The sequence below is a fragment of the Mauremys mutica genome, chromosome 3, assembly GCF_020497125.1.
Source record: "Mauremys mutica isolate MM-2020 ecotype Southern chromosome 3, ASM2049712v1, whole genome shotgun sequence".
NCBI classification, from domain to species: Eukaryota; Metazoa; Chordata; order Testudines; family Geoemydidae; genus Mauremys; species Mauremys mutica.
In genome coordinates, this window is record NC_059074.1 from 148,867,645 (window position 1) to 148,882,997 (window position 15,353).

The 15,353-nt window shown below is 47.1% G+C and overlaps 1 protein-coding gene across 4 annotated transcripts in view; it reads right to left on the bottom strand.

Moving 5' to 3' along the window:
- The window catches only part of MDGA1 (MAM domain containing glycosylphosphatidylinositol anchor 1), a 191,343-nt gene extending 177,557 nt beyond the window's left edge, over window positions 1-13,786 (bottom strand). For 3 of the 4 annotated variants that reach the window (XM_045009519.1, XR_006577984.1, XR_006577982.1), the window contains exon 1: window positions 13,182-13,784. In XM_045009519.1, coding sequence (XP_044865454.1) covers window positions 13,182-13,248 — 67 coding nt within the window. In that variant the 5' untranslated portion in view covers window positions 13,249-13,784. Of the gene's footprint in view, window positions 1-13,181 lie in introns of all 4 variants that reach the window. The other variant, XR_006577983.1, reaches the window with a different exon arrangement.
- Between the last annotated feature and the right edge of the window lie 1,567 nt (window positions 13,787-15,353).

Here is a 15,353-nt window from a genome sequence, read left to right on the forward strand (position 1 = left end):
ATTTCTATGGGTAACGTTTTCAAAAGCATCTAAGTCCCATTTTCAAAAGTGACTTAGGCATCTAAATCTCTTTGAAAGTCAATGGGAATTAGGAGCCTATGTTCCAGATCCTCAAAAGGTAGTTAGGTGTCTAATTCTCATTTCTCAGGTCCCTAACTACCTTTGAGGATCTATACCTCCAACCACTTCTCAAAGTAGGATTATGGACTTGTCTACATGAATATTTAGTTTGTGGCAAACTGGGGTGTGGATCTGCTCTGAGCTAGCCTGCTGGACCCCGCTGATGTGCACTAACAGTTAGTACACTTTGCTTTAACCTGCTTTGAAATGGGATTAGATCAAAGCACCCTAAGCTGTTAGTACACGTCAGCAGAGTGCACACAGCGCACAGCAGGCTAGGGTGAGGTAGATTCACACCCCCTGCTTGCTGCAAACTAAGTATTTGTGTAGACAAGCCCTTTGGCTCCTAACCAATTTAGATGTTTGAGAAAAATGTAACTTCATTCTCAAGCAGTAATGGGAAGAGTCTATATCCTAATTCTGCTTCCAGTTGTGTCCCTACTTCTAGAGGTAATTGAGAGAGCAAGTTTAATTCAGGCTTGTACTGGGTAGAACATGGATAGGCAGCTAAGATTAAAGCCCACCTCTGAATCCTAGCTTTTGCGATAGGTGGAATACTTTCTTTGCTGCGTTTTTAACTCGAGGTTTTTGATCAGTGATCAAGGTAGATTTCTTTTCAAATGTGTATTTGTGAATTTTAATTGCTCCAAAAATACCTCAGTTGAGAAGGCAGCACAGGGTCTAATTCACTGCAGCCTTCGTTAAGCATTTGTGAAGCAAATGTTATGGCTTTCTCTTTTCCATCTTTACACATGTAAACAATTACAGCTCCTGCACATAATGAAGAGTGTCACCTGCTCATAGTAATAAACTCTGGACTAAAATGTACCCGAATAGATTTGCTTTTCAGTCTTCAAAACCTTTGCCTCAGATTTGCTTTTCAGTCTTCAAAACCTTTGCCTTTCTTTTCCATCCAAACCTATTTTACATTCATCACCCCCAGTCTCAATTCCTGTGAGCGCCTCACCCCTGGCTTCCCCGACACTCACGTTGTCACCCTCTGATCTGTACAGAATATTGTTCCCAAGACGCTTCTCCTTGTTCATCTTCTGATCAAGTCATCCCCAACTCTGAATCCTTCCCCTTCCCCTGGCTTCCACTCCTCTATAGCATCAAATTCAAGTTTCTTGTCTTTGCCTTCAGGGCCTTGCAAAACTCTGCTTTCCTCCTTTATCTGTCTGTCTCTTGCAATGCCAGCACTTCATAGCATAATCATTCCTTACTTGTTTGCTTTGACCATCAGTGAAATAGTTAATAAAACTGAAATAGTTAATAACACTGCTATCATCAAGGGCTTTAGAATCAACACCCCATTGTGATGAACAGGGCCATTTACACATTTTGCAGAGCTGTCTTTCAGCCTGTCTGCAGACTCAGGCAGACACTACTGCAACAGTTTGCAAACGGTTCATATTTGGAGGGGTTACTTCTCCCTAAAGGCTGCTACAGACTTCAATTGTTTGTTGTAAAGGAAAGTTCAGACTCTGGCCCACTGCCAGAAGGCAGCTTCCAAAATAAATGCCAATTTGCTGAGCCATCAGGAGCCAGCTGAATTCAACCCTTGGATTTATTAGTGTAGACAAATTTGGAATGAATCTTCCATAGTAGTTTAACATCACTTTAAAAAGTTATCGTAATGCTGAAATGTTTTTGGTTTACAGTCAGAGTCTCAATGGCTTTTTCTTCCTATGAAAGGATGGATCACTCAGAATCTGTGCTATGCCCTAAACAAACAACTTAGTTCTGGAAGAAAGCACATTTCTCTTTCAATCCTCATTCTAGATTTTTGTAACCATTTTAGAACCTTCAAGGTTTCTCCACAGTTTCCCTATATTAATACTTTTTTAAAAAATGTCCTCTAAACTAACAGACAAAATTTAAACTTTGGAGAATTCAATCAATTATTCATTGGGCTACAGCAGGGATATTAATTATGCCATGTGGTACTCTTTCAAAAATTGGAAAGATGGTTAAGGCACTAGATTAGATTAAGACTTGGGAATTGAGCTCAAATCTACCAACTCTGCCATAGATTCATGGTGGGACTGTGGGCAAAAATCACTTAATCTCTCTCTCTCAGTTCCCAAACTTTAAAATGGGGTAACACTACCAAAGGAGAGGCATTGTAAGGTAGCTTTGTTAAAGATTTGTGAAACGATCAAACACTACAGTGATGGAGGCCATAAGTCCTTAAATAGCCATAGTTGTGCACTCAGTGATAGAGCCAGATCCTTAAAAAAAATCCTCTTTACACAATCAGTGGAAGTGCTTGGGCCAGGTCACGTTTTATAAACTTCACTCCTCCTGGCAAGTTAACAAATACATCTGATGGTTTTGGAACTAGTCACTGAACTATCTCAAGCAGGAGTTTGATGACAACTTTATAGGTGTCACAAAAATCTTTATCCTGCCATCAGTTTTAGGGAAACACACCCCTTCCCTCCCTCTCTCTCTCACACATACACCCCCCTGCCAGCCCCCAGTGCAGCCCGTTCAGTAAACTCAACAGCAAAAATCATTCTTTGCTTCTGTAATTCCTCAAACTGCTTTCCTGCAGGTTCTTGAAAAAACACAAAGCACAGATTGAGTATTAAAAATGTCATTCCACATTCTCTTAAGTCCAAGTCATTTTGCCATTATGCTTTCTCGGTGAGCCCTTGTCTGAATCAAAAACAGATTCTGGTGATAAAATTCACTGTATTCCAATCCAGATTTATCTTGTTAAGCCAATTTCTGCCAATTAGCAAAGGCCCATTTCTTTAGTAACAAAGAGTAACAGCAAACAACTATCCCTGTTTTTTATGCTCACCCGCAGACATCCAAAACCTTTATCCTGCAGCTTGACTTTAATTTTCAATACGCTGTCAGTTTCTCTCAGTGTAACATTTGCAAATTTTCTCTACAGAAATTACAGAGATAACACCTGTGACAATTTCCATCCTCATCCTGACATTCTTTCCATTTACAGTACCCCAACAGGAGCACTTCAATCCCGTTTACCCTATACTATGAATAGTTCCAAAGAGTGGTTTAAATCACAAGCCATTTTATCCTGGCTAGACACAGATTTTCACACATACAATGGTCACCAAGTGAGCTCTGTGGGACCTTCCATATGTAAGATGATAGTTAGTCTGTGGGATAGACTACCAAGGGCAACAAGACACACTGCATCTCTGAGTGTATTGCAAAATGAGAGCGAGGCACAAGGAAACATAACAATGGCCAGATCCATACAGGCCACTTGGATTCTTTGTGCTCTGAAATATTACCCATCTATTGTCTGGAGCTTTGCATTCCAATGCTACAGAGCAGTGACCTGGCCGTCTGGGGACCTCAGCCATTCTAAAGGGGATTTTATTCTTAGCAAAGGCAAGTATGACAGGCCTCTCAGGATCCACTGTAATTCCCTGATGGTCCACCTCTCCTTACATCTAAGCGCCACTAAAATGATATCACCACATGTCTACAGTCTTTTATTATTAATAGAACACCAAGAATGTGCATGGTACTTCACAGACAAGCACAAAGGTCCCCGCTCAGAGGAATTTAAAAGTCCCTGAAATCCCCAGAGAGATTTAGACTAATGATATATCCCCTCACAAAACACTGTTGTTAAAGTTGCTAGACTGCATAGCCCACTACGGCAAGGTAGGAAAGGCATGGAAATAAGTAGTTCAGTTTTCAACTCCCATTTGCACTCCATTCATCCATTCCCCTGCTCAGCCTTAACTACTTCCCTTCTCCAGCCACAGCCCAAGTTTAAAAGCTAATGGTGGTAAAGCAGGGACCTGGAATGAAGTGGATCCAATGTACTTGGGCACAAAGACCTCCCCTGGCACGTTAAGGTGGCAGCAGAGCTATGGGAAGCAAACCGAGCCACTCAGCCTCACTGAATGGTGTTCCAGAGAGCCAAAGTAGCAGCGCCAAATTAGCCAAGTGTCTCTGTGCTGATGCATTGGCACATGAAGATCTCTCCATGGCACCGCAGCCCCAGTGCACCAGAGACACTGGGCAAAGACACTAGGCTTCCTGCCCAACCAGGGCCCCTACCACAACCACCCCCTCCCCTGTAGACTAGCCTCTTCTCCCAAAAATACCACATCAAAATCCCTCCTCCCCTCATCTCTGCTCATCTCCCAGAGCCTACCTCCATATTCCCCACTGCTCAACCTGCCTGCCTGACCAAGGATCTGTGCAGAGGAAAGGAAGGATGGTCCACTGGTTCAGGCACTAACCCAGGCCTTGGTAGACCTACATTCAAGTCCTTGCTGTACCAGAGATTCCCTACCTCGGTAGGTCACTCAGGGTATGTCTACACTGCAATTAAAAACCCATGTCTGGCCCTCACCAGCTGACTCTGGCTCACAGGCCTTGGACTAAGGGGCTGTTTAATTGTGATGCAGACATTTGCGCTCAGGCTGGAGCCTGGGCTCCAGGACCCTGCAAGGTGGGAGGGTCCCAGAAAGACAAAACATCTACCCCAAAATTAAACAGCCCCTAAGCCCAAGCCCTGCAATCCCAAATCAGCTGGCCTGGGCATCTAACTGCAGCATAGACATAGTCTTACTCTCTCTGTGCCTTAGTTCCCCATCTGTAAAATGGGGGTAATAACATCTCTGTGAGGTAGGACAGTGCTAGGATGATAAATATGTTGAAGAGAAGGCTCTCGGATACTATGCTAGCTGGGGCCATATACGTATCTAAAGACTAGACAGACAGATAGTCAAGAAGCAGCCATCACTGGGCAGTCAGCACTGGAAAATGGAAGTAGCTGTTGGATGGGAGTAACTCCTTTGGCTAATCTTGGTGTAGCTCCATTAGTTTATCCTGAATATGGGGAATAACTCGATGGACCTGATTTTCTACTGTACCATGGTCTGCACAGGCACTTTGGAGAAGGTAGCTAACACAGGGGGAACTGTCCAGCAGCAATCTCTAACTGCTTTCAGTTCACTTTGTACTCTGTACCTAGCACTACAGGAAAGGGACAGAAGTGGCCTATATCTACGATACATCAGAACAGGACTCTGTGAAATTTAGAGGTTGCGGGAGTTTGGCCAGAGGAACCCGAAGAAAGAGGAGAACAGAACAAGCTTTTTAAAAGGAGCTATTTTAAAATTATTCTTTCACAAATTAGCAAGTAGTTTATGAAGGAGGTTACACAGAAAATTCAGTTGTCCTCAGAGGCCAATACTGGGCCAAACATGGAGGCTAAGTTCAATCATTCAAGTATGAAACAAATTTTAGTCTTGCTTCAAGTGCACGTTTCAGTGCAACCTTAGCTCCAAACACAAAGGACAACTTAAAGGGCCTCCCTCCACATACACACAAACACATGCACCAGCTTCCCCATAGGTAGAGAGCCACTATCACTAAAAGCACCATTTGCACTCTGCAGTGAAATAAAACAAATCTCTTTTCATCGTTTTTCACTGAGTTCACTATCATCAGTTTTATGAGTGTATTTACACACACACTTGTGAGCGTGTGTGTGTATGAGTGGGAACGTGGCATAAGTGACAATGATTCAGATAACCTCTACTAGAATGGAAAACAGCAATCGCAAGTTCATCTGATCCCTGGGGAGCTCAGGTTTTAGGACAGATACACAGACACACACCTTTAGAAACTACAGATAAGGAATGCTGTAGGCAAGAGCTCCCCCTGCTGGTCAGATGTGAATCAACAACACTGACTCCCTAGCCCGTTGTGCACCCACCCACCTGTGGCCAGTGAAAAAACCTGAGTGGACAGCGGTGAGACAGGCCAGGCCAGAACAAGGGCTGGAAAAGCTCAGGGAAGCAGGATCCATAGCAGACGTTCATACAGAACTGTATACTGCAGTGGAATTGATGCTGATGGACACTTCGACACTCTACAGATTGAGTGAAACAGCAGTGGCTGCCGCTCATTTGTAGCCTTATTCACCTTTCACTCACACTGGTGTAAAATCAACAATAACACAACTGATGTCAATGGTATAAAACTGGAGTGAGAAAAAGGAGAATCAGGGCCCTTGTTTCTTGGAACACACAATGCTGGGCAAGAAAGGTCACTGCTTCAGAACAAGTCCTGCCAGGCTATGCTCAGCAAGACTCCCAAGTAGCCCATTACCCCTTTGGTAGCGCTCCTTCTCTAGCTTAACTCTTTTATTGAGCCAGGACAAGCGGGTTCCCCTTCCCTTGCTCCAACTATTGATTCCCTTCATCATTAATGTATGCTGTGGTTTTGATCTCCTCCATGGAGTAACAAGCATTTTTAGAAGCGGTTTTATTGCTAAGCTAATTCTCGGCTCAAAAACAAACCTTTGAGTCTCTTAAATGAAAGGGAGGATTAAAGCAGTTTTAAAAAATTAAACAAATACTTTAGATCCCGACTGGGTAGATCTCTCTAATTAAACACTGGTGTGCACAAGCGTGCACACAAAAAAGCCACACCCATATTCTCCCTCCCCGCACTCCTTACCATGTATCATTCTCTCCTGGTGGATCCGCCAGATCTGCATTCTGTTGCCTGGTGTCAGCTCCACATCCCCCAAGCCTGGAGGATATTGGCATGGTTCAGAATGAAACAACTTGCTAATGCAGCACTGGCAGCCACCACCTGGAAAAGGGTGGGGCTCTTGCACTCCAGGCCTAGAACACTCTGGAGTGGAAAGTTTGGAAGGCTCTTCTCAGTAAGCCTAGTCTCACTCAGCTTTGGTGAACATGCTAAACACTCAACAAGGAGACGATACACACGCCAAGGTATTTTTAGGTGAATGCACCTGCTGTGTTTCTAACAAGAAACAACATTGTACAATGCCTTTCATCTGGAAAAAGAAAAGCGCATTACAAACAGTATACTCATTCACCCAGAACTGATAAGCAGTCATGTCTGGGGATGGCTCCCAGCAACCATTTTGCACCAGTAACACTAACGCCTTGTCTACACTAGAAAGTCTTCGCGGGTAGAGCTGGGTAAAATTGGAGATAAATAGTTTATTTGCCAAAAAAAAAAGGCAGTTTCAGCCCACCCAAAACCATTAGGGGATTTGACACAAATTCACCAAATAGTTTCAGCCAAACCATTTTTGCAGGACTTAGGCACCAGTCACAAAACTGGGGGAGGAGAAAGCTGGCTCCTTTATAACCGTTAGCCTAGTAGCTAAGGCACTCCCTTGGGATGTGGGAAACCCAAGTTCAGTTCCTCCCTCTGCCTAACGTGGAGCCAGGTTTTGAACATGAGCCTCCCACATGCCAACACAGCATCCTAGACATTGGAATATGGGGTCGCCTCAGGCAAGTCTCTCGCAATCCCACCTCTTGACACTGGCCCACGGGGTATAAATTATAAAATAGCCATCGGAGCAGGGATTTGAACTTGGGATTTGAAGCATACAAACATAGCTGTGCTGGCAAAACCTGTAAGTGTAGACCAGGCATAGCTAATTAGAGTGGTGTGGAGGGTTTTGTTGTTGTTGTGGTTTGAAATACTTTTTTCAGTGGGGGAAACAGAAGGTGCAGTGTGGGGCAGAGAGAGATATAAAAGTATGAAAAATAATTTCTGTAGTTGAAACTGCAGAATGAATTAAGGTAAGTGAAATGGAATTATGCAAAGTGAGATCGGTATAGGGCACTAGGGCCAATGCTCTGGCTTTCAGGAAGTGTCATAGGATCGTTAATAGCTACGTAGCAGTGGCCCCAGCAGCACCGTGCCTCGTCACCACTGCTGATGTACCTCTTTGGTAGAAGAGACTCACAGGGAAGAGCACCACCTGCCTTTGCCTGCAGCACCATGGCTTTTCCTTTGGAGCTGCTTATTGTATCCACACACCCTTCTGTCGTACTCTTTTCAAGTCATCTGAAATATGTATTTCCACAAAATCCGACAAAAACCTGACATGGTGATAATTTTATAAGCTATGTTGCTCATGTCAAATTATTCAACATCTGTCTTCGAGTTCCCACAAAAATTAGCATAGGATAGTGGTTTCTGATGACACCTATAGTGAAATATTTTGACTTCTACCAGTAAGTTGCAAACAACCTGTCAGGAGGATAATGTCAGTTGCCGAGTACTGCATATTAAAATAATCCCAGGGTTTGTTTGGAGCACAGTTCCACTGACCTAAAACAAGGCTCTGGCTACGCGAAGAGAAGGAACCAACAGGCTGTACAACAGGAGGAGGGCAGGATGAGTCAAGCTGGATTTGTAGAGTGGTGCTGAGAACACTTAGCTCACTGATATTAAGGAGTTGCTGGAGATGCTCAGGAAGTGTTGGCCCAACCTGCAGGCTGTGGGAGATGATGTTTATATAACACCAGAGACATAAATGGCAATTTATAGATATAAGACAAAGGTCTTGTGCTGAAGGGTATTTATGATCTAAATCCAATGGCTAACAAGGAAGCCTGACTGACCACAGGGGAAGGGACACATTGGGTGGAGCCAAGAGAGCCACTGCATTTATACAAACTACCTACAACACACCTTCCAAAATAAAAATCAGCCAAGAAGCAGCTTACAGACGCAACCCTGCTGCCAGTTAAGCCTACGGTCAAACTCATCAACTTCAGTGTAAGCAGGATTGGGTCTTAAAGAAGCAACCCCGAAGGGAGGGATGGGTGGAATGGCAAGAGGCTGCAAAGCAGGCCATCTGGCACTGTGGCTCAGCTGGTGGAACATCTGGACAAAGGAAGCAGAGAGAGAGGAGCTGTTGGTTCAGATCAGCTGGCTAGAGATTAATATTACAGTGTATCTGCGTGCATTCACAGCCCAACACTGAAACACACAGAGCTTGCAAGAAATGAGGAGAAGTCCTGCTTGGGTGAAGGTGATGTAGAAGCTCTAGGAGCAGAGAATTGGCCTTAGAGACAAGGGTTCAGGAACCAGAAAACAAACGCAATGCTTGTGTGTGTTAAATGAAAGAGACTGAGGGTTTGTGCGCTAGCCTAGGACATGTTTCCCCAAAGCACTCATATGACAGAAGCAAGGAAAGATTCCTCCCGTAGATTTTTATGCTGCCTTCAGCCCACCCCATTAGACTGGAAAATCTACAGCTGACTTTCAGGGTCATGGAGTCTTAAGAGAGAGATATTTTCTGGTCTTTTAGTCCCATTCTCAGAAGCCGAGACAGGATTGCTCCATATTGCAAGCACTATGCCCGGTCAGATTTATATGACCCAAATGGCAGGTCTCTTCCAGCCCCTCTGGTTAGGAGGCCATCACATCTCACATTCAGGACATTTGCCCTGATATCCAGGCTAAAAATCTTTTTCATCCCATTAGCATGTTGCTATAGCCCCTGCCTCTACCCTAAAACACTCCTGAAAGGTAGTTCTCTCTCGTTTTCTACAGCTGGAGGGTTTTGAAGGGTTGGGATGGAATGGACAGCAACCCACCATCTTTGACTCAGCTCAAAAGCAGTACGTTAACATTGAGAAGCTGACAGTGTATTAATAAAAACACTCCATCAATGCTGTATGTGGAGTAAGCAGAGCAGCAGCCTAAGACAAAGCTGGAGAAGATTCTAAAGTCCACAGGGCCAACTTTAAATAAAGTGATGGGAAAAGGGCATGCCCCCCCCCGCCCCATCCCCCTTCAAAAACTCCAATGAGTTATTTGTAGAGGAATAGCTGGAGAGAATCCTCCATGCTCCACATTTTGGTTCCTTTGTTCTAAACGTTCAGAGCTTCCCAGCCAGGGGAGGCATTTCCGCCTGTCTGTTTTTCTGCATTTTGGAGCATCATTTGCTAAGTGTATCACAACCTGCTGCTTGCCTCAGCATGTGGCTTGGAGGCATGAGTGTGGCTAGCCCTCAGGAAATACACTGGTCATTTGGGGATGGGACTATCACACAGTCAGCAGTGGGCTAGCGGGCGTTGTCTCTTGGCAGCCCACTGAACTGCCATACTATATGAACTGATCGGACTAGCCTCATCATGCCCTTTTAGCAAACAGGGTTGAATAGATGGAATCAGCTAATGAGGAGAGGGAAGATTATTGGGTTTCAGACACGCTTCAGTCATTATAACAAACACCAATTTGTGTAACAAGCCTCTTCAGGTAACAGGCTAAAAGTACCTTGACTCCTAATTAAATTGAGTCTCCTTTGTAGGCACTTCTTCCCCTCCAAAGCCTCACACACATTTAATTTATACCATCCATCTCAATAAACCTCTCCAACAACTCCGCTCTCCTAGGCAGAGGTCTTTTGTGCACATCCACGGGGGGGTATTATTTAAAGGGTACATCACATGGATATTTTATCTGGTTTAATCTGATTTAATCGCACTAGATTTACTCTAATAAAATATATTTATAGTCCTCATACAAATGCCTCTCCTCCGCTCCCATCTCCGCCATTAGGATATTTCAAAAGAAGGAAAATGTTCTGAAACAAGATTCTTGAAATCCCAAATGAAGTGCCACATGAGACAAGCATTTCAACCACAAAATACTCCAACTATATTTAGCTTGGGGCTATAGCTAGAGATTAACATTTAGGACAAAAGTAAGGGAAGCAGGCGTTTCTAATCCAGTTTTAGATATTCTTGCAAATATAATGGCCTCACTCGAGCACCGGGTGAGCCAGCAATAACAGCAATTTCACATATAAACAAACAGCTCTGGCTGGAGATTGTACAGAGCGAGTGTTAGGAGAGAGACCGGAGGAAGGATCAGAAAAGAGGATATGAAACTATTAGTCACCATAAAAGTTTGTGGTGTGCTGACTGCAGCATCCAATGTTCTGAGTTGCACTCACAGAGACAGCTCTATATTAAAAACCCTGATTCTCTCGACAGATAGCATAAGGAGGAGGGGGGGAAGGAGGCTGGGTTTTTCCTTTATTTGTGCAGTTGAAATAGCAAAATAAATATGAGTAGTGAACAGTTCTGACTTTAAAGGATGCCTTCATCTTAGTCTCTCTCTCTCTTTCTGAAAAAACATCAGGAAGATATTCTGAAGATCTAGTTTTGCAGCATCTCTGCTAAAATATGAATTCCCTGGCCGGATAAACAGTATAATAAACCACATTCAAAGGAAGGTGTATACAAAACAGGAGTGTGACAAGAGCGAGAGAGCTTAAAACTGATTGAAGAGGCCTTTTAAAGCAAAGTAAACTAGTAATAGTTGAACCGCAGCCGTCCTACTAATTAAAAGTAGAAGTTTGTCTAGGAGCACAATACCCATCCTCAGGGATTAAAAAACCCTGCACAGACCATGTTTCTGTTGCCATAAATACATTAGACTCCCCATCTCACTGCTCTTGGGCGCTTCCTCCAATTTCCCTCTGAGCCTGCAATCCCTCCTCTACCCACACACACTGCAACAAAAAAGTAAAGCCTCTACTTAAAGTAGTTATTGTACAAAACCGATCTAAACTCAAATTAACATCCCAGCCCTGAGGGGGAGAGGAAGAATCGTTTCCCATCAAAGAAATACATCATTAAAAAGTGACCTACAAAGACTTAGCTACAGTCAGTGAGACTGAACTCAGCATTACCAGAGCTCACACAAGAGATTAGCTACGTGCTCTTCAAAAAACACATAAAGATTGGGAGCACTCTCGCTGGAGGTCTATGCTCAGAGAGCTCTCCTTGTTAGAGGAAAAGGCGTATCTTCAAGAGGGACTTTATAGCAAGGCACAATGGAGATGCAAGCCAAGATAAAGCAGGCTTGTTGTCAGAGGCATGTCGGGGGGGCGGGTAGTTTATTTGTTGGAAATGCAGTTCTCCTTGTAAAGCAAAAAATGTGAGAGTCAGTAGGGGGGCGGGCGGCTGTATTTTGGAACTGCAGTGCTTGCCAAAGCAAATCCTGGGTGTACGATCAACTTGGAGCCTGTCTTCAGGACAGAGGACTGTTCTCATCAGCATGTGTTGCTGGTCAGCCCTGCTGCCCTCCTGGAAGCTGAAGGGATAAATAATCTATGTCTGTGGGAACCGTACCACGCCGGGTGTCATCTGCGCTTGCAGTTTGCTAGCTGCCTGCATTCATTTGCAAATGGGCAACAACAAAAAGCAGCTAAACCTGAGCTCTGCCAAGGAAATAATTTTAAAGAATGACAGCAAAGTAACACAGCTCGGTAGGATTTAAAGGCAAAGTCGCCCCCACAGCCCTTTTCAGTTAGATCTGTACAGTCCCTGGGGATCTGGGGAGATGCTTTCTTAACCCAGCCAGGCGCAGCCAGTCTACACCTTGATCGCTGCCCCCCGAGCATCTCTCTTATCTAGCTCCTAATAGCCTCAGCGCACGTGCGCTGACTCTTGCAGCAATTACCCTGGACCCGCTTGCTTTCAAAACCCCCAGCGCGGCGTGGACTGACATCCACCCTCCCACACCCCCTTCCAAACAAGCGCTTTTCTTGTATTTGTATCTCTAGTTTATTGTATTACTGCTCTCCCTGCAGCAGGTGACAGAGGGAGCTCCCAGTGCAGGGGCCCTTTGTCAATTCAGCACGGTGATAAAAGCCAGACCGGTTAGGAGAGTATCCAAACACCCAACACGCACACACCAACCGAGCCCTTTCCCACACACCGCCTCAGCAAAGGAAGCCCAGCAGCGGCAGCAGTAAAGAGCCGACAGACGTGGTGTCCCCGCACGAGGGAAACAAGACAGCACAGAGGCAAACAAACCCCACAGGGAAGCTTGCAACTTTGAGCTCGTGTTGCAACTGTCAGTACAAGAGTGACACTGGGCTTTGCAGCCGAGCCTCTGCCCTAGAACGTCTCTTCCTTCTTGAGCAAGTTTGGGAGGGGGAGACCTGGTGGGGCTGATCCGTGTGACACAAATTGCCGCTTTCTCCCTTAAAAAGCATCAACCCAGAGAGACTCGGAAAGGGTCGCGCGGTGCAATCTCCCCGCCCTCGTACATTTCAGGCAGGAATTGTCAAGTAGCGACAGGGTCTGGGGAAGCCCGATTGCTGCCTCAATCTCCTCGCTCAGGCTGCCACTAGCTGTGCCAGCGTCATTTACTTTCTCCTGCAGGTGCTTTTTTAACTTGGACCTGATAGCGTGGTCCGCACTCCACCCCCACCCGCCCCTCCCAACCCGGGATAGAACAATAACGTCTCTTACCATAAACCCCGTCTCCCTGGATGTACACCGGCACCACCGCCAGCAAGAAAAAACAAATAATCTCCATCTTCAAGGCAGAGCCCTCATCGCCGGCGAAGAAAAGCAGCCCAAAAGGCCAGGCAGCATCCGGCGGGGGGGGGGGGGGAGGGAACGAGAAACAGGCGAAAGCTACTTCATCCCCAGCACTTCCACCGCCTCTGAGCAGGGAGGGATCCAGGAGAGGCTTGCCCGGGCGCAGAGCGCCTCAGCCCGGCCAGCGAAGTCAGCCAGCGCCGCCTGGAAGTCGCCGATCTCTGCACAGTCAACTTAGACGAAAGAAAAAGATACCCCGAAATAGGAGCAACAGTTAAAAATAAACGGGGGGCGGGAGGGGGAGAAGAGAGAGGGAAGGTGGAAAAACCAAACCAGGGCCCCTCTTCCCTCCCAGGCTCCTTAGGAGCTCCAGGAAGAGCAACACAACCTCACACTCACACACACAATGAACCCGGAGCCCAGGAGACGCGGATCCAGCGGGGAGCAGAATCCAGACAAACTCCAGCTGCTTCTCCCTCCGCTCTGCCCCGCTCCTGTCACCTGGCGGGGGCGGGGGGGGATGGGAGGGGGCCACAAGGAGACGCCAAACGCTTCCTGAACTCCCGGGCTTCCCAAACTGGCTGCCAACTGGGGCCAACTTGAGAGCCCCCGGCCGGCCGGCCGCCCGCCCGCTAAGGAGGCGCTGGCTGAAGGCACAAGGGGAAGTGAGGGAGGAGGAGGAGAAAGGGGTGGGGGGAGGGGATAGGTGACTCTCTTTTAGTCTCCAGCTCTTTTGGGGAAGGGGCGGTGTTGTCGTTCATTAAATCCAGGGAGGGGGTTGGGGTTCGTTTAACGGCAGCTCCCAATAGCTCCCCCAGCTGCTGAGCTTCGGTCCCCAGCCTGATGTTGCCCCGGTGCATCACATCACCCCCGCGAGCCTGGGGGGAGCGAGGACTCGCTGCAACACGCGCACCCTGCTTAGTGGTTTGCAGCTCAGCTTGGCTCGTCTCCCCTCCCCCTCTCGCTCCCTTCCCCCAGCCAACCTGGCAGATCTTTCCGGCTTCCGAAGTTTCCCTGAGGTCGGGTTGGCTGGTTGCGATGGGGGCTTTTAATGTGGTTCCCCCCTTCCCCACTAGCAGGTGGCTAAGAGTGGCATGGCCAGCTGAGGCTTTAGGGGGCTGGAGAAAGTTGGATTCTTCTTGAAGGAGGCTTTGGAGACACGGGTCCTGGCCCCGCCCCTTCCTCCCAAAGTGTGAAAGTCCGGGGGGGGGGGTTGATTCTCTTCTTCCTTCGCCCCCACCCCCAAGATCTTGGGTCCGCAGTTTCAAGCCAGCTGAGGAATCCGAGGCTCGCTCTGGGTGCACTGTACAATCCAGTGCCTGGATCCGGCTTCACGTCGCCCCTTCGAGTAGCATTCGCCCGGGCAGAGACCCCTGCGAGCTCGGCGCCTCTGGCCGACACCTTCTCTGGCCTCTTCGCTCCTGCCTCGGGCTGACCCGAGGAGTGAGATGTCCCGAGCCCCTGTGCAGATCGGGAGTGACGGTGCCTCTCCTGTTCGCTGCGCCTCTGCCCCGAATTGAATCTATAATCCTCCAAGACCCGGCTGCAAGTTCTGCCTCTTTTCCCCCCTTGGGCTTTTCATTTTTTTCACTCCTCTCCACTATTTGGTGTCCCCCCCCCCCTCCGGTTAAAGGTGGGGGTGGGGAAGATCCAATTAAATCAGCTGTGCTTGAAGACAGCCCTGCCTCCTGCCCAATTCCCCGGCCTCCCTCAGGACAAATTAGAGAAAAGAAAACAGGGCTGGGCAAAAAACCGAATCTGCGCGGCTTTTCTTTCGCCTCCTTTCTCCCTCCCCTGCAGAGAAATGCCAGAAACCAGGCAAGGATCCATTCAGCCTGGGGGCACACGCGGATTCGGCGCCCCATTCCTCAGAGGCCAGGGGCAGAGGAGACTGGAGGAGTTGGTGGTGCACACGCTTGGCGCAATGAGCGTGGGGATGGGTGCGACACAGACAAGTTGGACCGTGTTCGTAGTGTAGCATTGTGGTACGTGTCCGTGATGTGCAGTAAGCGTGTGTGCACGCAGGGTGCCTAGGTGGGTAACGCACGGGGTGTGTCTGTTGGTGCACCGGGGTGTTGGGTGTGTTGCACGGCCTGCACG